Source organism: Triplophysa rosa, linkage group LG17, assembly GCF_024868665.1.
Source record: "Triplophysa rosa linkage group LG17, Trosa_1v2, whole genome shotgun sequence".
Classification (NCBI taxonomy): Eukaryota; Metazoa; Chordata; class Actinopteri; order Cypriniformes; family Nemacheilidae; genus Triplophysa; species Triplophysa rosa.
The window spans coordinates 5,295,061-5,322,056 of NC_079906.1; the positions used below are offsets into that span (position 1 = coordinate 5,295,061).

Genomic DNA, 26,996 nt, shown 5'->3' on the forward strand with positions numbered 1-26,996 from the left:
TGCCATGACAATAGGCCCAATTTAATCAAACCACCATTAGAATGAATGCGCAACATGCCAAACAAAATATGATTTTCCCACCGTTTTTCTTGCTCATATATATTAACCTAATCAGATTTAATGCGAAGGGCTTTAACGGAGTGGTCAAAGAGTGGATTGGAATGATTGCAGAAAGGCACAAATTTAAATGGAGAATTATACAAAAGGGACAATTGTCAACACAAACTGGATCATTCAGGCTCAATTTAAGAATTTTGCGAACATGTGTGCTCTGTTTAAAGTAATGTGACAATTAAAAGCAATTTTCCATTTACAATTATACATACTTTTCTTGTTATATGGGACGGTATTCGTTTTTCACATTACGAGTTGTATTGCAATACGGTATTACAATCTCACGGGAATACGTAATTATTTTACTAGGTGGCTAATTCGTATGAATGCATATGTTATTTGTATGTTTTACTACAGTTTGCTTTTGTAAGGTTTAGGGCTTCTAATAATCTGTTTTATCGTTTATATCATAAGAATTCATGCGAATTAGCCACCTCGTAAAGTTACAAGTTTAGGTTGGTTTTGTCACAATATTATGTTACATTCAATAATAACACAACAGAAAGCGTGGAAGTTTGTTGAAACGTTCATTTCAATTGCTTTCATCACATATAGTAAAAATAAATGAGTTTTCCAAAATGCCACAACACTGCGCAGCCTCTATAGCTGTAATTAAAACTTAAAAAGAGATTGAAATTCATGAAAAGTGGAATTACCTTTACATGTGAGAATGTGTTGTTTTGTGTGTTAATGAAATATTTCATTAATTTAAAATGGTTACACTGTAAAAAAAACTTTCTGTTATATCTTTTTACAGATTTTCCACGTATAATGTAAAAACAATTTTTTTACAGTTAATTTCTGGCGCCCCATCTGCCGTTTTTTATTGTTTGTTTTAGTTGAACAATTATAATATTTTGGGTCGCAACCGCACATAACATTTGATATTGACATGCATAACTATGGTTGCAGATGCACAGTCAACTTGCTCTGGTTCATTGACCGACTCTGACTGTTGCAATATGGTTGATGACCATCAAAGCCTGCATGATTTTCCTTCTGGAGCAAAGAAAAAAAGACACATTTTAAACAACGTTTATGCTGTTCTTTTCTTATGCGCCGTTCTGAAAAACTTGATTCTGATTGACAAGACATTGTAAGGTCAGTCATTCCCCAAACCAATAACACAGGGTCATCTGGGTTCTGCGAGTCATCTTGAGCGATGCCGTTTAATATTACACACAAATTTAATATAAATATGCCTTTTAATATCATACATGAGATTATATTTACAAATGATTCATCCAAACTGTGTGTTCATCTCGTGAACTTGCCTTAAAACCTCAAGTCATGCATTCATTACAAATGAGCTATATCTGATAACTTACTTATGAGGTAAGTAGCAGTGTAATAAGCAGCAAAATGTACAGGCAGTCTCGTTACAGGTGTTGTACATCTGTACAATAAACGTGTTATTCATCTGTACCTGAAAACACACAAACACACACAACAACAGTAGAAGTTTAAGTTCTCTGTATGTTATTTAAGGGGCTTTCTCGTTCAAATACGACCACTGGGCCAAGATCACCCACAGGTCTTTCTGCTCACATTACAGTGCCACTTTCAATTGTGTTTAGTGTGAGAGAGGTCAGGCCTCTCCTATAACACACACACACACATACTTATACAGCACCCCAGGACCTGGGGGCATCCATCATTACTAGGGTGGTGAAAGTAGACACTCTAAAATCCTGCAACGTGTTTGGTCTACGGTAACCCAACACTGAGAGAGAGAGTGTGAGACTCTCTAATTTTATGAGCATTCACACATACACTCACACACACATCTACTGCCCCGGCCCATGCCTGAAGTGTTGTTGAAATCAGCCATAAGAAACATTTCCCTCTTCAACACAAGCCAAGTTTTTTAGCCTCTTTATCTGTTTTGATTACATAATGGCTGTCTTATCAACACTGTGCTTTTTGGCAGCCCGTGTTCGCCCAAAGCAAAACAGAGGACATGGTTTTAACGGGATATGCTATTGTTCTTGATCAAGTTAAGAGTTTAAAGTTCATGTTTGTTCCAAAAAAATCTAAATCACTATTATCACGATGTCTTTACAGCAGCACGTATCAAAAGCACAATATACAAAATAAATATCATTATTTCGAATTTATACATTTATGCAATACGATATACACATATCAAGTAATAAACACATACCAGAATGCATCAGTGCACGCACAATATTGGCTACAGTACATAACATGCACACACTACACAAAATGCAACATCCATATGTCTCATAGGCATATCACCATGAATCTATCAAGTATTATTTTAATTTAATAGAGATACAAATTATAATTTCCATTACATATTATATACTGTATTAGCAGCATAATTAAATTTGAATAAAAAAATGAAAAATTTACTTTTTTTATGCCGCTCTTTTGATTGAATTCAATACCTGAAGCAAAACAAATCTGTTTTTTGTGCAAGTGAGTTAAAATCAGTGTTACAAATGTGTTTATTTGATTATTAGTGCCACATAAATATTCATTTCTAAGTTGATTCATTATTGAAACGTTTCTAATTCATTTTTCTCCTTAAACAACCTGAAAAAAGCTCAAACTGTCCGTATATTTTTGGACACAAACGACCACATATTGCATACAAATATTACACCATAATCGGGATGCATAAAACTTTGTTATCTTGGCAAGGTTTGAAACATGGTTGAAATCTCCTTTGAAACTTAAAAGGAGACCTGTATGAGATTTCTAGGTTTGTAATCTCAGGGGACTTAAATGGTTCTCCATTTAATCGCATTGCTGTCCACAGCTGTGACTTAAAAGTGATCATCTCATTTGTGATTCTTCTATCCTGTAGAAATATTGATCGATGTTGATCCCTCGCTCTTGATCTGGTGCCCCATCTTCAGGCCCGGCCCGGCCCATCCCGACTCTCCTCCGCCACACTGCATCTGACTCGTCCAGGACAGTGGGCTTATTCAAAGAGCAGGGATGAGCCCTGACAATGGCATATTATCAGCAGGAATCTCTAGGTCTGCAAAAGGAAAATACTCCGTCTCAGTGTCACATTGAAGAGAGGATCCCTTAACCTGACACTGAGGCGAGCCATTTAAGAGCACTGAATAGTGGCAGCTATTCATGCAGGCCTGTGAAGAGAATGGCCACTCTTCTGTCCTCGCCTTGTTTAAAACACAGAGAGAGAAACTCATGAGGGTTGGAGAGACAAGGCAGCGCAGAAACTCGAGCAGCCAGCTGACTCGCACATGAATAGAGGCAGGACAATGATAAAGTAATCACCCTCACAATCCTCCGGTTTATCTGCGTGCTGCTCCGCTAGGCTAAACAGATAATGAAATGAAGCATCTCTAGATTCACTAACTAATGGAAGACGGCCTATTATTTGTGCCGGGCGAGAGATGACACACACACACACATTTGTGTGCTGTTGATCAGCGGCACTTAATCTGAAAAAGCCCATTCAGATATGTGCACATTTCATTCGCAAATGTATGAATCAAATCGAATTGTCTGTGGAATCATATGAACGCTATAGAATTTGCAACAACTTTTTATTGACTCGAGCCTCTCAAGACTACAAGTAACAGCCTTAATAAATGGACGTCTAACATTAAATAAGAGGCAAGAATTTCTAACACAATTAGTTCATTTAATTACATCATGTGCCAACATAAGATCGGTATTCACATATGTTGTTAAGATGAGACACCCAAAAGGCAATATTTCAAGTTGTGCTATATTGTAAGTAATCGTTGTATAAGGTAACCAACAGCCTATTTATATTTTATAACTTTTTACCTGTTGTTACAATTAAATCCTGGCTTTCTGTATGGCCTCATACCTTAAAGGAATGGTCTTTTAAGGTGTTGGTTTAAAAAATATAAGATACTGAAGTACATTGCCTACAGCAAAAATATAGTTTATTTGCAGTTTCGTTTATAGCAGTGTGTAAGCTGTCACCAATAAAATGATAGTCATGAATTGAAAAGGGGGTCATTGTTTTCGACTAACAGATATTTTAATCAATCAGTTATAAAGTCACATTTTAACCACATGTATATCTGCCCAGATAAAAATATAACGGTTTCAGTTCAAGTCTACCCTTCTTTATAGTTGTATGTATGACGGATACTGTATTCACAAGCTATAACAAAAATGTCATATGGGTATATAATATTGGAACTTTAGCGTGGAAAATTTCACCCAAAATATTCTTATTTTCTAAAGTTCAAAAGATTTTTAAAATGAACTACAGATCCACTTCTTGACAACAAACATATAGATGTTACAAGAAATTCAACGTTCAACGAATATATAAATATTTATAATACGTAAATAAATGTGTGCATTCCCTTGTAAATGTCTGTAAAGTTCAATTATTACATAGTAATGTCATAGTAATTTTGGTGTAGGCCTACTGCTTTTGGCTAAGAATTTCCCCGCAGTTTTAGTAAATAGTAAAACAGCGCCATCTTATGGATAGAGAACAGCATTATGTTGAATAAATCTAAAAAGTGCTGACATTTCATAAACATTGCCACTATGTTACGAACTACTCTAAACAGCCAGCAATTCGTTAAGAATAATCACTTTACACTTTACTTTTCATGTTCAAATTAGAGGTATAAATACTGTTTTATTGACTTGAAATGCCCAAATCGACTTTTATATTCCCCAAAAGACTGCCAACCTTGATTACAATGTTCATGTAAGGGTAAATGTTATTATTTTTAACACAGTTCGACTCGTCTCGTAAATTTGTTACATAGTTATTCACAACTTTCTTAGAGCAAAAAAATGCTGTGACGCCTGTAGGACAGTGGTTCTCAAACTGGGGGCCGTGGACCCCTGGGGGGCCCCAAGATGGATCCAGGGGGGCCACAGATTTTGTGGCATTTTATGAAATATAGAAATTTATCATAGATTTTATGCAATCAAACATCAGAAAAATGACACCACCAACCAAAATAATTGAGGCTTAACATTGTATAACTGAATGTTTTTGGTTTAATTAAAATTCTAAGTTTAAGATTATACGTCTTTATATGGGGGACCGCAAATCGATGCACTTAACACAAAGGGGGCCTTACAACGAAAAAGTTTGAGAACCACTGCTGTAGGACTACACTTCACCAAGAAGAAGAAGAAGGAGGAGGAGGAGGAGGAGGAGGAGGACTACACTTCCCAAGATCACTAGCTCTATCTTCACGATGTTGCCATAGATCGCTACAGTTATCGCGGTATTACTCTATTGATGTCTAGTACGGCTCTAGAAGGTGTCAGTGAGGTTAGAGGGGGTAAGAAATTTTCAAATCGGAGACTGCCTTTTAATCGGCCGCGTGAATGCACAAATCCAGGCTTTTGTATTTGTGTTCTTTACAAACGGGACGTGCGACACTGTGGTGGAAAGACAACCGCAGCGGTCTCATCCAAACTGTGCAGGCCAGCAGTATCTGAACCAGATCAAACAGTGCGCTTGTAAAGCGAGCAAATGGCGTTGAAAAGAATCCAAAAGGTGAGTTTGTGTTTATTGTGTGTGTTTACCGACGTCATTGTCGTCTTTTTAAATTTAAAGCAGTCGCACCTTTTTCATTCGATCCCCATCTGGTCAGACAAAGACGAATGGTGGGTGCATCTCAACAAGCGCGTATTCTCTATCTGACCATTACATTGTATTTTTACTGCGTGTTTTTAGAAACACTCGCCGTTACTTACGTAAGGCTTATCGCGAGCGTTTACTTTGCGCAATCTGCGAATAAAAACATATTGTTGTTACGCGATGTTGTGAAATATAGATCTGTATACACATTTACGAACGGGGGTTAAAGAGGTGTCTGTATTAATGACTTGTGGTGTGTAAATGACTCGGGCTATTAAACGTTGTTAAAACGTATGTTGTCGAGTATGAACGCGAATGAGAGAAGCGCCACTGATGCGCATGCGTTATGGACGACAACCGCTTCAAGTTGCCAAATGCTGAACCCCAATGTCAATGTGTCCATATATGGCTCTGCAAATAGGGCACTAGGACAGCGGAGGGTATTTTTAACAGATTCGCCACCCGTGCCCGCATAACACGACACTTACTTCAATCACATTGAAACTGATTATTGCTGGTGATTTCTTTCTACCTGTCCCAGTGTTTATATGAAAGGAATGATGAATTCGACCACTTTCGTTTTCTATCCATCTATAAACTAGTGAGCTACATAACCTTGACTAAATTTGCATTTAGAGGTAAAGCATTTAAAGTCACCATAAAATCAAAATGGACAAGTAATTTTGCAGTGTTTATTCTAAACTTGATTTATTTGTGTGGATTATTGTTTTTTTAATCGGTGTGCCCTTAAAATCGTTTATCAAATTCAAACTTCACCCCTCTCCTGTACGTAACCTATGTCTTGGCCTGAGGGTGGGACTATATTAACTTTCCAATGGCCAGGCTTCCAACTTCCAACAATCCAATGAACTCCCAAAGGTCGAAGTCAAACCCCGCCCTACATTTTTTCCCCAATCCAGATTAGGGTTGGGAATCGAAAATCAATTCCAATTTGGAATTGGAATCGAAAGGCTAGGAATCGGATCGGAATCGAAAGGAATCGGATACTTGAGATTAAAATTTGAATTCCTCTTATCAATTCCTGTGTGCATATTTTCAGAAAAGTACATGCGTTGCATGATCTGCTGATATCTCAATAAAAGCCCTTATGAAAATTATCGATATTTTTTACTATAGTAAGCATAGTTTAGCTATAGAATTTTCATTAAAGCACAGGAATCACAAATTAACCATAGTTGCATTATAGTAACTGCAGTTTAACCATGATGTAGTTCAACTATGATAATACAAATTGTAATAAATCAGAAAAGGTGTTTCTATGTGTAAATATACACAAAAACGCTGCTCATAAATATATAAATATATTTTGCAAACAAGTCAATAAGCAGGCTAAATGACCATACAGGTTGATATCTAAATGTTTTACTTCAACTGTGGAATCGAAACTGGGAATCGATAAGAATCGAAATCGATAAGCGGAATCGGAATCGATAAAATTGAAACGATTCCCAACCCTAATCCAGATGCTGTTATACTCCGTATATATCCGTCACAATTTGCAAGAAAGCAACATCACAACTTCTGTTTCATGCCGACTTAAAATTGAACTCAATATGGATCTTCGATTTTTATGACATAATTTTTTTGTTCTTATTAAAGGCACAATATGTACGTTTTCTGCATTAAATATCCCCAAACCACTATCATATGGGATGAATTTAATATCAAAATGATTAACAAATGCATGCACAGTCATCCGTGAACGTGATACAAGTTACACTTGTATTTTACTATTCACAAACAAATGCCTTATGATTTGAATCTGTGAAAATTAGATTGTAATAAACATGAGGCGATTTGTACACATAGAGACAGATTTGTGAATACAATGTTTTATTTTGTGTTCATGTATAATCATTTTGCGCATACCAATGAAAAGTTGTGCATTTGTATTCATCCTGTTCTGTGCATTCGGATTTTGAGACGTTCTTTACGCGGTTTTGCATTGGACAAATATGTGCCTTTAAATATTAGGTTGTGAGCTAAACTAAACTCTTACCTATTCTAAAAGGGGGAGGGGTCACCCAGTATGTCCCGCCATAACTTTCGGTATTGCAGAGATTTTTTAGGGGGAGTTAGTACTGCACTGGTTCCCTCGACTGAAAGCCTATTTTTCCCATAGACTTTTGGAAGGTCGCAAAAAATAAATTCTGTGATTAACAAAGGTTTATGATACTCACACGTTTTGTCTATAAAGATAATCTTTACAGAATAACACAATATTTGAAGCCGAAATACAATCGGCAGAAGTAAAAAGCTAACGTGATGCTATAAACGGACGGTCGTTTGATATCAATAGTTCCACACAGGCGATGACATGACTGCGGCGCCAAATCATTTACGTCTTCACACATTCTGGACGTCATCAAATTGTGATCGGTTCGTGAGATCGGCAAAGTTAGTAAGTACCGACCGAGTCATAAAATGTGATTATCGGCCGATACCGAACTGTGGCCGATCGATCGGAGCATCCCTAATCTTCACACAGCTCATTTACATAAAACAATATTTGACTCATGATTAATTTTCCCGAAATTAAACTTTTAAATCTGTTATCTAAAAACTAAAGTTTAAATCTTAAGTTTTTATTTTTCCAATTTTAATTATTTATTTACATTTGTACGTGTATTATATTATCCTTGCATTAAGAAACAAAATTGCTATTAAGGAATTTCTAGTAGACCGGCTGTGAGGGTTACTGTAAATTGTTTATTGTTATATATTTTTAAAACTTCAATATCAATTTGTACCACCATAATTTATTTCAGGGTATAAATTGTTTGTTTAAAGGTAGCTAATTTTGGCAAGAAGGCCACTTAAGAGTAACAAAAATAGACAGTAAAGTTTATGCCCGCTTTTTAGTTTTATTAAAAACAAAGATTATTTAAGTTATTGCTATTGCTGCTTCTAGTTTCACTTTCAAAAATAGCAATTTGAGGACAAATATGATCACACATTTTATATTTCTACAACATTGCTAAGAACTCAGAAACAGCCCACAGTTAGTGTACTAAACTATTATATACACTCGCTGCCTACTTTATAAAGTACACCTTTCTAGTATCGTATTCCAGCCCCTTTTTCCTTCAGAACTGTATTCATTCTCTGAGACATATATTCAACAAGGTGCAAGAAACATCCCTTAGAGATTTTGGTCATCATAGCATCACACAGTTGCTACATTTGGCTGCTTATTCATGATGCAAATCTCAGTTGGATTGAGTTCACTGTACTCGAATGTACTTACTCAAATGTTCACTGCAAGTGAGTGTGAGATACATACAGAGAGAGTAAACAGTAATAGCTCTCTCACAGAAAGTGTTAGACACTAGAACTAAACACATTTTTACATTTGTTAAATGAACAGAAAAGGAATCAATTTACATGCAAGCTTAGACTCAAGGTAATGAACTGAATCATCGGGGTCACCTATTGTGTGTGTTTATGTGTGCTGGGAGTTATTGAAAGTGCTTTTGGTGAACAGCTGACAGGTCTGCATCTATCTTTAGAGAGCCCTTTCAGGCACTGTGAGTCAGACAGCAACTTCTAGCAATGCACAGAACCCCTCAAGGGTTCATTTGTGTGAGCTAACATGGCCATGGGAATGAGAAATTTCAGTAAATGATTCACAAGTTACAAACATCCACCCGATTTCAATACTGACCCACAATAATAATGGCGGCAAACCATGTGTAAACTAGCATAACCATTTTTTAGAGGAGTAAATAATGAAGAATAGAGACGGGTCATTGTGGGTTCTTAGTCGGCTCTCTGTAGACGGTTTCATCTTAACAACATAAACAAAACAAATTTTGTGACTCCAACTGAACTTCTGGTACACATTCACAAACAATAGAGTGCTTGTAGATTATTTCTGATAACAATCAAAAGAAACCGAGAAGAACCGTTACTTGGGTAAAATTGTCTCTCCAATATTTTAAATTTAGACTCCGACACCAAGCTCAACTGCTAGATTTCAATGTACCATATGGTTTCTTTAAATGCGTCAAAACTGCAGGACCCATTCAACAAATTGTTTATTTAATAAAATGAATATACAACAAAATTCAACAAATCATTTATTTAATACAGTTATTATACAATAAAAGAATAATATTAATTATTAACATTAACATTAATTAAATAAAATATAAATAGTTATATTATTTTAAACACAGGCCAAGCACAAACCGGAAGTTAACTGAAGGTCAGGCGCACGCTCGTCCGATGAAACGGTCTATAAAGTAGATTAAAGCAACAACGAGCCGTTTTAGTGTATGGTTACCCCATGTGGTTGATAAGCGCAATTGTCTGATATGTGTGTCGTAAATACTGTCGCAAAGTTTCCCCGTTGTCAGCTCAATACACGTGAATTTGTTTACAAAGCTGATGTAACCGGCATACGTGCATAACTGGTCTGAACTACGGAATCTGCACATTTTTACCACAAAACGTTTATTGTGGTTTGTTAGTCTTCATTTACATGCAATTACACAAATTCGTGACGAGAAACAACATGTTAGCTATCGACCCCGGGGCAACAAAATATTATCTCTCAGCTACCTTACGGTTATAAAATTGTATAAATTGTAAAATTGGTGCGCCAATGAACAACCTGAACACATCCTAATAACAAATAAGCTCAAAAGTACAGGAGTGTAAGAAAAATGTACATATAACACTTACAAATCCAGAAGCAGGACCGCTAGGTCTCCATCAGTAGGTCATCCAACCCGTTGCCTCTTTCAGCTCGCGCCACCAAGTGTAAGCCCGTCCGATATTGATTCGTGATTGGGCTAGTGTCCGATCACTCTCTCTCTTTCTTTTCTTCGCTTCCTCCGACAAAACCCTCTTTAGTTTATTTGCTGGCTCTGCCATGATGATGGTTTGGAGACTTGCGTTGAACTAGATGGTCTCGTCTTATTGTTAGATGTTGGCTAACTTCACCCAGGCTATGAGTAAAACGTGATGTATGCCGTAAAGCAGGTGATGGGCGGGGCTTGGGATCCTACCCGCAAAACAAAGTTACAAGTGTGATTTCAGCCGATAGAGGGCTGCTTAGGTAGAAGCGGCAGTAAAATTCGTCCAGTTAAGAGTTGTCCTACCACCAAATAAATTTTAGAGAGATTATTTTAAGGTCGAAAAATGTCTCGTTGTTGCTTTAAAGGGTAATAAATTCGAATAATGCCCATATTTTCTTTGTCAGAATAGCATAACACTTTCTAATGAAAGGTTTTAGAAATGTTTTGTATTTTATAGTGTGATAATCATTAGACTACAACATGCATTATGAATATATAATGATACAAGAATATCATTCATAGGTTATGTAGCATTTTTTCAAAATTATGTTTTTTTGTTACTTAATTTAATTTGCATGGATAAGAATTATTATTCAAAACAAACTTTATAGTATGTTACAATGATAGAAGTTTTGGTGGCCAAACTATTGGAACACACCTGGGGACGGATTCACAAAACATTCTTAAGAGAATTATTATAATTGCCATATTTTTTCTCAAATTCTAGTTAGGAATGTTACGTATTCCCGAAAAAAACTTCTTAAGGCAGTTCTTAAAATTTTTCTCAAGATTGATTTTAGGACAAAAAATGAAGAACAATCCAATTTCTCGAAACAAAAGCTGTCGTAAATATCATCTTAAAATTAAGACAGTCCCCTCAAGGTTGTCTTAAATCTCAAAATTTTAATGGATGTATTTGGTTGTTTCACTTGTGACGTGTATTGTATTGAGCCAGAATCCTAAATTTGACATTTACTTGCCATTAAGAATAATTTATATTGATATAATAATGATAGGTCTAGCCCCTTTACTTTAGCTTTCATTATTAAAAACAGAGTGCTTTTTACATTATTCTGGGACAAGGCGACTTGAAATGGGGAGGGTCACAAATGTAGTAGTAACACAGAAACAATATTATAATAAGTAGGATTTTTTAACACTTGCTAACATTTTAGCTATTCTTTATTTTAACATTTTAGCTTAGATCGTGAATGCCGTTTAACACATCACATGCTAATATATACAGGCTATATACGAATGCGAGGTGTTTGTTACACACATAAAGTTAATTGTATAGATAAACATATACAGTTACAACAAGAGCAAGCGAGTGTAATCATTGACAAAGTATATCATATTATTTTTACAACAAAAATGACGATGTTCTTAAGAAAATATTTGAGAAGTTTTTAAGAAATGTTTGAGAATCGCACTTACGAACATTCTTACAAACGTCCTATAATTTATCTTAAGAACAATCTTATATTTTATCTTAAGAACAGTTTCGTGAATCCGGCCGCTGAGCATTAGTAACCTTTAAATGACAAGACTAATAAAAGAGACCGATTGAGTACAAGTCTACATATTGCTCAAAAAATATTGGTCGGACGAATTCTTACACTGTGTCCACACCAGACACTACGTTTCTAATATCAAATCCATTGTAGCTCATTGCATAATGCCGTCATGGCTAGAGTCAACAAAAACTCAGATACAAAGATACAAAGAGCTACATTTTTTCATGTGTTGTAGACACCGCCTTGTTTTGGTATTTGTGTAAGCTATTCTGTTACCGTCTCTCAATAATTAAGCATGTTGTTATGTTTATTTAGTGGTAGTTGTTGTCCTTTAATTAATTAATTAATGGATATTTAAATATTTGTTTATGCAACATTATTTCATTCTCTGACCTGTTTGTGAAGTACTCTCTGATGATTGTCATAACATTGGTTGTACTGGCAGATTTCCTGAAATCATCTCCAAACCATAATTTATGAGTGTGTGTTGGCAAACACCTGTCGCCATCAGCATGAGCCAAATACTGTTTTTAGAACGCATTCTGAAGTAATGAAGTACACTATGATCTGATACCATTTTTAACAGGCTAGGTATGCTATGGATTCAAGTTATATACAGTGCATCCGGAAAGTATTCACAGCGCTTCACTTTTTCCACATTTTGTTATGTCACAGCCTTATTCCAAAATGGATTAAATTCATTATTTTCCTCAAATTTCTACAAACAATACCCCATGATGACAACGTGAAAGAAGTTTGTTTGAAATCTTTGCAATTTTATTAAAAATAAAAAACGAAAAAAGCACATGTACATAAGTATTCACAGCCTTTGCCATGACACTCAAAATTGAGCTCAGGTGCATCCTGTTTCCACTGATCTTCCTTGAGATGTTTCTAAAACTTGATTGGAGTCCTCCTGTGGTAAATTCAGTTGATTGGACATGATTTGGAAAGGCACACACCTGTCTATATAAGGTCCCACAGCTAACAGTGCATGTCAGAGCACAAACCAAGCCATGAAGTCCAAGGAATTGCCTGTAGACCTCCGAGACAGGATTGTATCGAGGCACAGATCTGGGGAAGGGTACAGAAACATTTCTGCAGCATTGAAGGTCCCAATGAGCACAGTGGCCTCCATCATCCGTAAATGGAAGAAGTTTAGAACCACCAGGACTCTTCCTAGAGCTGGCCGCCCGGCCAACCTGAGCGATCGGGGGAGAAGGGCCTTAGTCAGGGAGGTGACCAAGAACCCGATGGTCACTCTGACAGAGTTTTTGCATGTCTCTGTGGAGAGAGGAGAACCTTCCAGAAGAACAACCATCTCTGCAGCACTCCACCAATCAGGCCTGTATGGCAGAGTGGCCAGACGGAAGCCACTCTTCAGTAAAAGGCACATGACAGCCCGCCTGGAGTTTGCCAAAAGGCACCTGAAGGACTCTCAGACCATGAGAAACAAAATTCTCTGGTCTGATGAAACAAAGATTGAACACTTTGGCGTGAATGGCAAGCGTCATGTCTGGAGGAAACCAGGCACCGCTCATCACCTGGCCAATACCATCCCTACAGTGAAGCATGGTGGTGGCAGCATCATGCTGTGGGGATGTTTTTCAGCAGCAGGAACTGGGAGACTAGTAAGGATCGAGGGAAAGATGAATGCAGCAATGTGCAGAGACATCCTCGATGAAAACCTGCTACAGAGCGCTCTGGACCTCAGACTGGGGCGAAGGTTCATCTTCCAACAGGACAATGACCCTAAGCACACAGCCAAGATAACAAAGGAGTGGCTACAGGACAACTCTGTGAATGTCCTTGAGTGGCCCAGCCAGAGCCCAGACTTGAACCCGATTAAACATCTGTGGAGAGATCTGAAAATGGCTGTGCACCGAAGCTCCCCATCCAACCTGATGGAGCTTGAGAGGTCCTGCAAAGAAGAATGGGAGAAACTGCCCAAAAATATGTGACAAGCTTGTAGCATCATACTCAAAAAGACTTGAGGCTGTAATTTGTGCCAAAGGTGCTTCAACAAAGTATTGAGCAAAGGCTGTGAATACTTATGTACATGTGCTTTTTTCGTTTTTTATTTTTAATAAATTTGCAAAGATTTCAAACAAACTTCTTTCACGCTGTCATTATGGGGTATTGTTTGTAGAATTTTGAGGAAAATAATGAATTTAATCCATTTTGGAATAAGGCTGTGACATAACAAAATGTGGAAAAAGTGAAGCGCTGTGAATACTTTCCGGATGCACTGTATGCCTTGTGTTAATTTCCTTTACAGCATTTTATTTTCTCCAGTGCATCTGAAAAAGTATATTGTAGTCCAAATGTTTAGTTAAGTTAGATAATGTTTCCAGCACCGTAATTTTTTGTAAAAATGATCTGCTTGTTTTTTTAAGATGTATGACTTCATGAATATGTTTTTATGGTCTTTTTCTCAGGAACTAACAGACCTACAGAGAGATCCACCAGCTCAGTGTTCCGCAGGACCAGTAGGAGAAGACCGTAAGTACAGTAATGGAAAGAATTAATTACATTTCAATTACAATTATTCTTTTTCTGAATTTGTCAGATCTTTTAAAGGGGTCATATGGCGCGAACACGTGTTTTTCTGTGTCTTTGGTGTGTTATAAGTTGCCCATGCATGTATTAGACACGTAAAATTGGACACGTAAAAAAGTTAAAGTGTCAGAACAAAAGATGCATTCTGTCTAAAAGCGAATGCTCACCCAGAGCTGCCTGAAACGCCTCGTGTAACCACACCCCCACAAATCTACGTCAGTTCATGGTATGAGTTGACTAAGACCGCCCAAATGTATACGCAAGTGAGGTGGACGTACCTGTCAGTACAATTGCTTTGGAACCTGATGTTCCAATTATTGTAAGAGGCGTTACATTTCCGTCACACGCTTGCAGTATTCGACCAATCACTACACACTGGTTAACTGGCCAATCATAGCACACCTCGCTTTTCAGAGCGGTGAGCTTTGTTAAAAATCTGTGCGTTTCAGAGAGGCAGGGCAAAGAGGAGAGACAAGCATGAACGGTATGTGGAAAATACAGCGTTTTTGAATCTTAAATTGTGTATACACATTGCATTACATCTAAAACAAACGATAATATTTGTTTTAGCCGTGTCATGTGACTCCTTTAAATACTGTTCCTTACAAAGAGATTTACTCTATAACCACAACAGTTCCAAACTCGTATTACTTTTTTCTTTGGAACATATTAAGAGAGAATTTTATCCTGATATTTAAATAGTTTTGACGTAAAATCACAGAAGCCAAATAGGATGTCTGAATGGTGGAAGATCTGTTTTTTGACAAATATTTAAAGAATCCTATGTTGTGCAGTGCTGTCGATTTTCTTTGTCTTACTCTTAGTTCTTATTTTGTTTGAATACTATTGGTTTTATATAAATCAAACATGTTTTTCAGTGTTTCACTGGCAGGCAACAATAATGGGGCCGGTAAGTAGCTGATTTTTTTCCCACTGTTTTCTTCTTTCATAATAAAACTCTTAATTTTTTTCTTATTTATTTAAAAGAGCTGTATCTGGCCTCTTATCAATCCTTATAAAGTATACTGATATATGTTCTTCAATGTTGTTTTCACCAAAAACAGATGGTAATTTTTCACACTACCTCTGTTACTGTGCCTTTAAAATGTCTACATGTAAACAACCCACGTTCTGATTGACCAACCTTTGCATAGTAATTACATTAGTTTGTTGGTCTATTAACATATTTTAGCCGTTTATTTTTCAACATATTTTAATGTTCAATTGATTAACATATGAAGAGTTTGGTTCCAAAACGCGATAAACGCCATTTAAAAAAAAAGATTTTCCGCCAAAATCAGTATTGTATCAGGTCGGTATTGAAGTCTCTTTTTAATTTTACGCAAAATACGTGTTATTCTGTCATGTTTTCACCCTTTCTTTCCAAACCGCAATATACACCAGTCTCACTTCTCTGCCGAATGCGATATATCCGCTCAACCAATCACAGCACACCATTCCATCGTAAACCGTAATGGCGGCGCTCTGAATACGGGCAGCTCCTAGTTTCCCTGATCTACTTCGTACTTTGTTCAACAAACAAAAAAATGAATAATTTTGATGGCATTGATGAACCTGTGCTGGTGGGGAAGAAACGTAAGCCATCAAAATCTAATCATTTACGTGAGGAGATTAAGAAGACGAGGCACTAATTTATAGCATTAAAAAGATGACCCGTTGAATTCATTTTAGGAGCGATGACCGATTGACTGTATTTTTAGTCCAGTGCCTGTATGTAAGATTAGTATTGTATCGATTTCAGAGGCCGTCATATGTGGATCAACTCACTTTGTTGTGTATCTTCAACAGTTTCAATATGAAAAATAACTTTTATATTGATTCAATGGATTTATTGCATTTAAAAAAAAAATTGTCATGGCTTTATTGCATTTTGGGGGAAAAAATGATCAGTTTTTATAATAAATCTTTTAAAATCAAAATCTGGATTTTAATTTTTTATGTTACTAGAACCTAAAGATGCTATGTGAAACTTTGAAACAGAAAATTGTGGTTTTCATCTTGCCACTTTCCTTGTAAAGAAAACACATTTTTACTCAAATGAATCAAAATGGATTTACAGCGTCTTGGAACCAAACTCTTATATGATTTTATCATTATTATCAGTTGGCTGCTGCAATTCCTTAAAATACTGAAACGAAATGCTTGTCTTTTAGAACGACAGTCCTTATCAAGGAGGTGTTTTCTTTCTGACAATTCATTTCCCGACAGACTACCCCTTTAAACCACCAAAGGTTAGTTGCTTGTGACATTCAGGTGCGTTTGTAAACCACACACATCTGGTGTAAATGGTGTGCAAATTGCCATAGTAACGGTGTTCTGTGTTGATCCTCAGGTCGCATTCACAACGAAAATCTACCACCCCAATATTAACAGTAATGGTAGTATTTGCCTGGACATCCTACGATCTCAGTGGTCACCCGCACTTACTGTATCCAAAGGTAAGTTTACCACTGTCAATCAAACAACATATGAATATATAAACCGAAGCCCCACCCCTAACTGTCACAGGCACAAATTCAAATTGTGGTGAAATAAGATCATACGAATTAGTCATCTCGTAACATAATCTCAATGTTATTTTTGACTTCGAACTTCATTATTCCCAATCATTACAATACATACTGATAAATTTGTCCTTACACTGATGAATATTACGTTATATTACTTAATATTACTTCTGGAAAGTAAGGATATTTTTAGTAGGTAATATTCCACAATTGTAATAGTCTTATGCAAGGTGAGTGTTTGTTGGAAACACTTTGCTTTGTGTACTGTAAATCCTTTGGCATTTATGACTAATAGCAGAGCTGATCCCAGTGTGGGCGATGCTGTTGGACTTGCTTTGTTCTAAGCAATGACCCAGTTTGCATCGCTCTACGGCAGTGGTTCCCAAATGGGGGTACGCCAGGTGACGGAGGGGGTACGTGAACAAAATCCTGAAATCTACTGTTTACTTAATTATAACGCACCTGACAATCAACCAGTCATGTTTTTTTCACAAGCTGAATATAAAGACGTGCTCTCTAGTGTACACACAGCAAAATAGTAGTCACGTAGTGCCATAAAAGGTCAAATTCATGACATCTAGGGCTGCAGCTATCGATTCTTTTACTAATCGAGTACTCTACTGATTTTTCCATCGATTAATCGGGTATTCGGATAATAAGTACTTTTTCTTTATTAAAAAGCAATACTAAATATACAAGAGAAAATAAGACGGGTCTCTTAAAATGAGTAAAACAACTAATTTGTTTCCTTTTTAGAACAATTAGTTTTTATTGCTGAAATAGCATACATTAATATCTGTGAAAACTAAACCCATTTAGTACATTCCATTGCCATATTAAATTCAAAATGCAATATAATACAAATATATAAATAAGAAACATGAATAAAAATGGAACTAATAATTTCAAACAATAGCCTATGACTTTTATTTTGGCAGGTTGTCAGAAGACGCTTATTTTTTAGTATGTCTGTTTCTTCACTCAAACAATAACATGTTTGTGAAATAAACTCTCAGCGCAACTCTGGAGGTGAAGTTCATGTCCTCATTCAGCGCAGACGCAGACAAATTCATGAGCATCACGCGTGTAGCATGTTAAACTGTGCAGTTCATTCACTCAGACCAGACAGATGAAATGTGTAAATAACAGGATTCGGTGTCCACTAGTCCGCATCTAGTTTGATGGACTCAATGCAGCCGGAAAACAAGTTTCACTCGTAAAATAGACTAAAACTAAGTAAAATATCAGTTCACCATTTCAATAAGCTATTAGGGCTGTGACGGTGGCAGTTTTTTACCACCGCGGTGGTAATAGACAAATCGACCGCGGTGGTGCGGTGGTTGAGAAATATATATTATTTATATAAATAATATTTATATTATTATATTTGCGTGTAGCAACCACATGACGAGTGGAAGAGAAATATAGACCTTATTTAAATACTTGAAATTGTTAAATAATTGAAATATGATATCTGAAATAAATGAGGATGAAACATCCGTCAATGTTTAACGCGCAAATCCATCAGTGAAACGGCACACTACAGCATATAAAACATTTAAATAAACATCAGTAAATAATGAAAACTTAATTGATATAAGAAAGCTAAATACTAAATAAAAAAGCTCTTGTTGCAGTAACTTCAGTCAGTGGCATATTAACCCTTACAGTCCTTAACAATTCCATTTGAAACAAACTGTTTAAACCTACATTGGCTTTCCTATTCAGATTGCCATAAAAACTTTACTTTTTCCGACTCGTTGATGTGAAACTTACTTGTTGACATTGTCCAGATTAAAATGTGTACAGCTGCACTAAATGCGCGTTCAGAAGATGTGCACAGGAGCGCAAATGAAGAGATGTCTCTCCGCAACCGCGGCAAAACCTGCGCGCGCTCCGACACTAAGCAAGCGGGTCATAGCCAGTTTTGATTTTACGTATCTGTTCATTTCACAACAAGATCCATTGCAGAAGCCGCAGAATAACCTGGGTTTTGCCGTGCAGGCCTGCGCTCGAACGCACCAACGGACACGTATGCCAATAATTTCTGTTAATTTAAAATCTTTTAAATAAAACCACCCACAACTGAAAGGCTACAACTAGCAATCGTTATCGCAACTCTCATATTTATTACACCTATATTTGTCAGAGTGACGTGCACTACCGCCGGTGGCAGTTCACCGTCATGGCACTTTACCACCGCGGTGGTGCGGTTGTTACGGCAACCGTCACAGCCCTATAAGCTATCAGTTATTTATCAGCATGAGAAACACGTGTGAGCGTGTGAACATACTAAAATGCGTGTGTCTCACGGTGAATGCATGAGACTGTAACATGAATAGAGTTTAGCGGGCTGTGCGTCAGTAATAACGGTCCGTGGGGAAACGCAGTGCTCCGTGTGTACTGTAGTTAAATGGATTAAACGAGGCTTCGAGGCAACAAAAATTGCCTCGATGATTTTTTGTATTCGAATAACTCGAGTTACTCGAGGAATCGTTTCAGCCCTAATGACATCCAATCAAAAAACGTGCGTCCACTCATGCGTAAGCACACGTCTTTACGTACCGCATGTGACTTAGCACAAAAATTACTGACAGACTTCTGGATAGCTTTGCATGCAGTGTATCCTGCCTTAGCCGATCGCTCTTTGAAATCATTACTGCCCTTCACCACAACGTATCTTTGCGAGAGTGGGTTTTCAGCATTTGCCCACATAAAGAACAAATATCGACACAGACTCTGCATAGAGAATGATTTGAGACTCAGACTTTCTCCGATACAACCAAACATCACAGAGTTATGCAAGTCATTTCAAGCACATCCATCTCATTAAGTAGTAAGTAATTTATTTATATATGAGTCATATATCATTTATTGTTTGATAAAAGAAAATTACACGTATTTAAAATGCAAATAAAAAAAATGTTTGAGACCACAATTGTGACTGTAAGAAAAGGGGGTACGCAGAATGATGTTAAATCCCTGGGGGGGTACGCCATTGTAAAAAGTTTGGGAACCACTGCTCTACGGGAAGCTGTTTGTGTTACGACAAACAAACAGAGAGTAAGAAAAGGTTTATGAGAAAGCTATAATATCATGTAGGGATGCACCGATACCATTTTTTAAAGACGAGTGTAACGACGTGTACGAGTACTGATACTTTTTTTCTGGTGCTCACCGATACCGATGCCTGTACCTTTTCACAACACAGTGAGACTAATAAAAATAGAATAGCTTCATAATTACAAACAACTTAAACACATTATGAAAAAACTTCATGTGCTTGTCACAAACTTTCAAAGGAAATTTCACAACAAATTTCAGTCAGTTCTGTCACATGAGATATTGGTGGTATCAGTGCGTTTTTAAGAGTACAAGCAGTGTTCGAATTGTGTCAAGGCTCTTTGGGGGGTCCCCTAACCAGTCTTCAAAAAAAAAAACAGACGGAGCTGCCAGTATAAGCATCAATCACATGATAGTTTGGATCATTGTAGTAATTTGACCACATTACATGCATACATGTCCTTAACATGTTGATAATCCATTAAAAGAGATCCACATGAGGTAGAGATTAAAAGACATATTTCTTCGTTTTTTGCAGTGACCATGCTATCGATCTTGCTGTTAATTTTTTATTTTGCATTGTAGCCTAGATTTTTTAATAAGATTTTGCCTAGGTTTGATGTCTTTCTTGCTGAGATTTCACTGATTGTAAAATCTCTTAAACTTATTTATAGCAATAAGAATAACAAGTTTTTCAAAATGTATGATAACATTTTCTTACTAATTGAGATTTTCCTGTCCTCTTATTTTCTTGTCCTTTCATTCTTGTTCTTTATATTATTGTAATGCGGTGCTGTTCCCTTTTTTTGGAATATAAAAAAAATTATTGGAGCCAGTGAGGGAGAGGACGAGTCCCTAGGCTAACTGTAAAGTGTTCAATGAAGACATGTACAGAGATATCGCAGCAAGACACTTGCTGCATGCGGATCCTCTCATATTGAAAGCATTTATCTTAAAACTGTGTGGCACGCTTGAGCATGCATGGATTTTTCAGATAAAAATGACATTTTAGTCTTATGAAATTTGTACAAATAATGGACAAAAGTGTTTTATTTTGCATGATAATTTGACAAAAAAATTTTTTTTTAATGAAAAACCAGGGGACCCCCCCAAGTTCACTATTTTAGACCTTATGAGAGGTCCCTTAAGGCTTATGAGGGGTCCGGGACCGCCCCAGCCCCCCCCTCAATTCGAACCCTGAGTACAAGTACGAGTACACAAGCTTAGTATCAGGCCCAATACCGATACTGGTATCGGTGCATCCCTAAATGATCTTGTGTCCCAAATCCTCCTTTGTGAACATGCGTTCACCAACACATGGAATGATTCTAATGACTAATAATTCCTATCTACCTGAAGAAAAGCTTCCAATCTGTTCTGAATATGTTTTTTTTAAGTGGTATTATCAACAACCAGTCGTTCGTGCTTCTGACATGATGAAAGTAGAACATTGAATAAGTCTAGAAGTAGTATGCGATTGAAATTTTTGACAATTCAACAAAAAGAATCGACGTATATGTTGTTGTTTGCAGGGCCGGCCCAGCCTCTGTTGGTGCCCTAGGCAAGATTTAAGATTGCACCCCTCCTATACAAAATAAATACATTAATGAATAAAGATGATTGTTTTTAAAGCAAAATTCATATTTATTTTAATATAAAATGAATTGTGATTAACATAAAGTAAGTAAATAAATAACATCCTCAAATATTTGTAATAAAAATGTTTCTAATTGCCTTCTCATTGTTTGAAAATAATTTTACAAATAAAATAAATCGAATTGTTTTCTCAATAATAGGCTACTGTATTTAAATATTAGAGCTCATGAAACAAATATTTGATTGTTATTATTATTTAGATAAGGGTTAATGAGAAATAGTTTTTATACAGTTTGTCAACCTCTGTGCAAATGCTGTTTTGGATTTTCTTAAATAAATGGCACATGCTATAGTGCCACACACTTTTCAGTTCACTAGTTGAAAGCAGTAAAATACAGCACGCATCAGTGTTACCAGTAGAGTGGTTCTAAATAAGCAATTGTAACTTATAATTTGCACCTCTATATTGCAATTTTTTGTTTCCTACCTTTTCACATCTGATATGGGTTTTTTTTATTTTAACTCACATTTGTATAAAAGTTTTGTATTATTGGTTTGTGTTTGCACATGTGGCTGACATGTGTAACCGATCCTACCTGAACCTGCTCCGAGCGGGGTTCGAACCTAACTTCTAGAGAAGTACAAAATTGGAAGCATGCACTCTAACCATGAGGCCACAGACACTAATAGAGGGCTCCCACACGAATTAAGTTATTTGTGCGAGTAAATTACATACAAAGTAAATGCAAAGAAATAGACGCAAACTCGCGGCAGGCGATGTGAATGACGCGAAACGGGCTGCGAACGTGCGTAAATCGCTTCTTCCGTGCAAGTTGAAAAAATTCAACTCCGGCGAGAAATTTGCCTTGCACGAAAATAACGAACTATTCCCGCGAGCAATAAAGAGCAATTGGTCTGAACACAACATAATGTAAATTGTAGTCTGGGAGTGAGATTAGCTGCACAGATCACACTAGGTGGCATAATTAATAACGCATTAAGATGATGAATTATAATTAAAATCTTCACTCATTTTGGCCGGCCCTGGTTGTTTGGGAGTTATTTTAGGACCGTGTTATGTCCGTCTTGGTGAAACAATGCAGACAAGAACCATTCACAGCATTGAAAATCATTTGGTTCCACGATTGTTTCAAAAAATGATCCAGTATAGCTGTCTTGTTCTGCTTTGAATACAGACGGTTTTTTTCAGATTATATGGATGTTTTAAATTTCTGTTTCTAATCCATTCTCATTGCTTTTTAATAGTCCTATTGTCCATCTGCTCCCTGTTATGTGATCCAAACCCAGATGACCCCCTCGTACCCGAGATCGCACATACATATAAAGCAGACAGAGAAAAGTAGGTGACTCTTCGCTACAAACAGTACACACTTCTTTTGTCACAAATTATGTCATGTGTGAATTTGTGAATCCATCCATGTAACTGCACGTGATAAATCCTGTAGACAAACGTCTTTTAAACCATAAAACAGAGAACTGTCACGACTCACGGGTATGACCTCATGAGGGCATGTGTCCTTTCTTTCATACTCAGGTACAACAGACTAGCAAGAGAATGGACGCAAAAGTACGCCATGTGAGAGTGCCTGTGACTAAAACACTAAAGAAGCAAAAGGACAAAGAAATGTGTTTTTACTTTTAACAAGAGGAGTAAAAAGCAGTGAATGTTGAGGGGTGGGGACAACAAAACAACAAACCCTTGGAAGGGAGGCAGGAGAAGGTGGAGGACTGGCGAATCCACTGTCACGTGCCGTTCTCCCAGACCCGCCGTCAGAACGGCTTAGCCTGGAATATTCCAGGGAAACTGTAAAACCGGACAAACGTCGGGGTACCACAACCCAGGAAGTTAGACTTGTACTACTGTTAGTTTTATTCTAATTCGAATTGTTATTGTGATATTGTTTTATTGTTATTGCGTGTTAATGTTGCCATTCTTTCTCATCTCCGTTTGTCAATGTGCTCTTATCTATGTCATGTTTTGCTGCATAAGGAAATGTCAGAGTGAAGTTGGAATGCTGGTGACACAGGCTCGGTCATCTCAATGGAGTCTATGGGAATCACTGTCACGTGTGCACTAAAACTGACACATTTTTTATTTGACAAGAGACGTGGTTCAACAGATTCTCAGTTTGAGATGGAATGTAAAAATAGTTTTCAGGAGGGGAAAATCGATTATGGAAACCTGTCAGCCAACTTCATGTCATATCCTTGTTATTTTATAAAACACTATGAATGTGAAACTAAAGGATTTTTTTTACAAACTACAGCTTTGTGCTGTAAAAAGGGGACAAATTCGACATTTTTAATGGAAGGCTTGTTTAAACCGTTTGTATTGTTTATTTGGATGTAATATCCTTTGCGCACTTTTGCTTTTTAAAGTGGAAGTTCACTCAAAAGTAAAAATTCTGTCATCATTTACTCGCCCTCTTGTCATTTCAAACCTGTATGACTTTCTTTCTTCCACAGAACCCAAAAGAAGATATTTTGAAGAATGTTGTTTCTTGTTTTGTGTCCATACAATACAAGCGAATGGGGGCCAGCGCCAGCTTTCTTCAAAATCTCTTCTTTTGTGTTCTGCGGAAGAAAGAAAGTCATACAGGTTTGAAATGACAAGAGGGCGAGTAAATGATAGTATTTTCATTTTTTGGTGAACTGTCCCTTTAAGATTCGAATTCACCTCAGCCGCATGTGCATGATATGGCAGATGTGTAAGTGTTTTGGATAAGTATTGTAAATTGCTTTAGAAACCATGGCAGATTTTTATACGTGTCTTAAAAAAAGTCCACCCAACTTGCTTGCGAAAAAAGAAAAATAGGGGAGCAAAAATGCTGAGCGGTAAAAGGCGCCACCACTTCTGCCAAATGTGATAATGCCCCCTTTAGATTTGCAGGCAAAGGGTACGTCATAGCGTATGAATGCAATATTTTTCACCTATTTAGCGTTTCTTCTACAGATCTGTCTGCAAGAGTGTAATTCTTAATGTTTAGATACTCTTGTTACTGTAGTTACTAATATTACTAACGTTTTGACTGACTAGATGGCGCGTTTAATGTGTGACCACCGCCACAGGTGCTGGACTGAAGTACTTGTATTGTAAATTGATTATTTTCTTGCTTTCAACACACAACTCTTGGCTGCCTATTTTAAAGTGGATGAAGATGTTTACTCACAGCAGGGAGGGATCTGAACTGTCGGACAGCTCTCGGTTGGACCGCGCGAACATCTCACCTTCACTAGGTGCTGCTCTTCAGAAGCCCCCCTGAAAGACCCCCTGAAAAGGGCTAAATATTGTCAGGATTATTTTTGCGGCATATTTGTGTACTGCTGCGAAATATGTTTGTGTCACATTTTGTTTCGAATGCGTCTTTGAAGGGATAGTTCATCATTTACTCAACCTCATGTTGCTCCCAACAATGAAAGTGTGAAGCTGTCAATCTCCAAATAAATCGATGAAAGCATCATAGTACAACACAAGGCGTGGGTATATTAGTTTTGAGAACTTCGCTAAACACCATGCTTGACAGGAGTGGTCGCCATTGACTATCATTAAATGGCAAAAAAGTAAATGATTCTCCTTGTGTTCCACATACAACTTGCATGAGGTGGAGTAAATGAGAAAATGTTCATTTTTGGGGTGAACTGTTGCTTTAAGGGTTTATTTGACACTATTAATGGAAAGTATTCTTTTTTTAATCTGAATGTCATGCTAACGTTTGCTTACCTTGACTCAAAGGCTGAAGTTATCCGATCTGCTATTTTTTCATCGCTAAATGTTGGTATTGGAAGGTTTTTATTTATTTATTTATTTCATTATGTATTTGTTGTCGTCCAGTCGTTGGCTTCAGTGCAGTCTGGATGTATAAGTTTCTTCTTTCGAACGGTTCATCTGAGCAACGTTACATGAGATTGCGCTATAAGGCAGTATATAGCACGCTTTGCACTCTACAGGCTACAACCTTTTCAGCAGCTTTTTGCAAGATATCAGGGAATTTTTTTTCAGTTCACTTCCCCAATACCTTCAATAAAACCTTAGCCTTAACATGCAGTGTATAAGCAGCAACTGTACCTTTTACCTTTGCATTTGAGTTTAAACACTTGGATCGGTACTGTACCTCTTTGTGTAATGCATACACAGAGCCATAATTACTTCTTGCTAACCGTCTGTGCTAGAAAGTCCCTGTCATCTAACCTGCTCTCTCTTCATGGAAACCAGACTCAGTACAGCTGAGACTAACCTCCAAGGTGTCAACTTTAGTGAATAAAGCTCCTTTTGTTTTATACGCTCTCTTGTATTTATTGTGTAAACGGCAGCAGTGGTTTCTGAAGCTATACTTGATGTACACTATATTCCGTAGTCAGTGAATTTAATTGTGATATTTAAATCATGGACTGTTGAGATGCGTTATACACAATATTAATGACAATACTGGTATTAGAATGCATATTTGTATTTTATATATAATTATTTATTATAATTTTGCCACCTTTTAAAATACTACATATTGCATTAAGAAAATGAAGTCAGTTGTTAATGCTGTTAAGAGTTTGGGCTTTGTAACATTTTCTTTTGTTCTAAAAAAAACCCTCTTCCCCAAAAAATATTTGTTTAGAAATGCATCCCAATTTTTGGTCGTTCTCAATTATAATAGGCCTAGTGATTCTCTTTACAGCAATAATATAATATGCTGTAGGGGAATCTGTTTAGTCGTCAAAAAATAATGTTACAATACAGATACTCTAACAGTTATTGAAATCATGAAGAAATTCTAACCTGTGACACATAAAAGAACTACAAATTTGTTTTGATCTCATAATATCTTGAACAGCTTGGGTATTGCAGTAGGGGAGTTATAGTCATCACTCATTCTAAAGTAGTATAATTTTCAGCAGCTTTGAAAGGATGACCAATACATTTCGTCTCATATTTATTGAAAACAAACAGTCATGGGGAAAAAATAATACTAAATAAATAACACTTCATGAAAATTTGATTTTAACGATGACTATAGATCTCTCTGCTATTTGTATATTTTATTAAGAGATTTTAATTTTGCCATGTCACACCATAGGACAGTTTAGAAAAAATGCCTTATATTTCCTGAAACTTACACAAATGTGTGTATTATATCTAGATAGAGGTATCATCCTCTAAAGGATGCGGTATACAGAGGATTCTCAATTT

General features: G+C 36.8%; 1 protein-coding gene across 1 annotated transcript; it reads left to right on the forward strand.

The window, feature by feature from the left end:
- Positions 1 to 5,315: 5,315 nt before the first annotated feature.
- ube2d4 (ubiquitin-conjugating enzyme E2D 4 (putative)) lies at positions 5,316 to 26,092 on the forward strand. The gene is made up of 7 exons (XM_057356683.1): positions 5,316 to 5,623; positions 14,486 to 14,549; positions 15,485 to 15,516; positions 16,781 to 16,858; positions 16,960 to 17,065; positions 23,060 to 23,153; positions 23,349 to 26,092. Exons 1-7 carry the CDS (start codon positions 5,600 to 5,602, stop codon positions 23,392 to 23,394), a joined length of 444 nt encoding a protein of 147 aa, XP_057212666.1. The 5' UTR covers positions 5,316 to 5,599; the 3' UTR covers positions 23,395 to 26,092.
- The last annotated feature ends 904 nt before the right edge of the window (positions 26,093 to 26,996 follow it).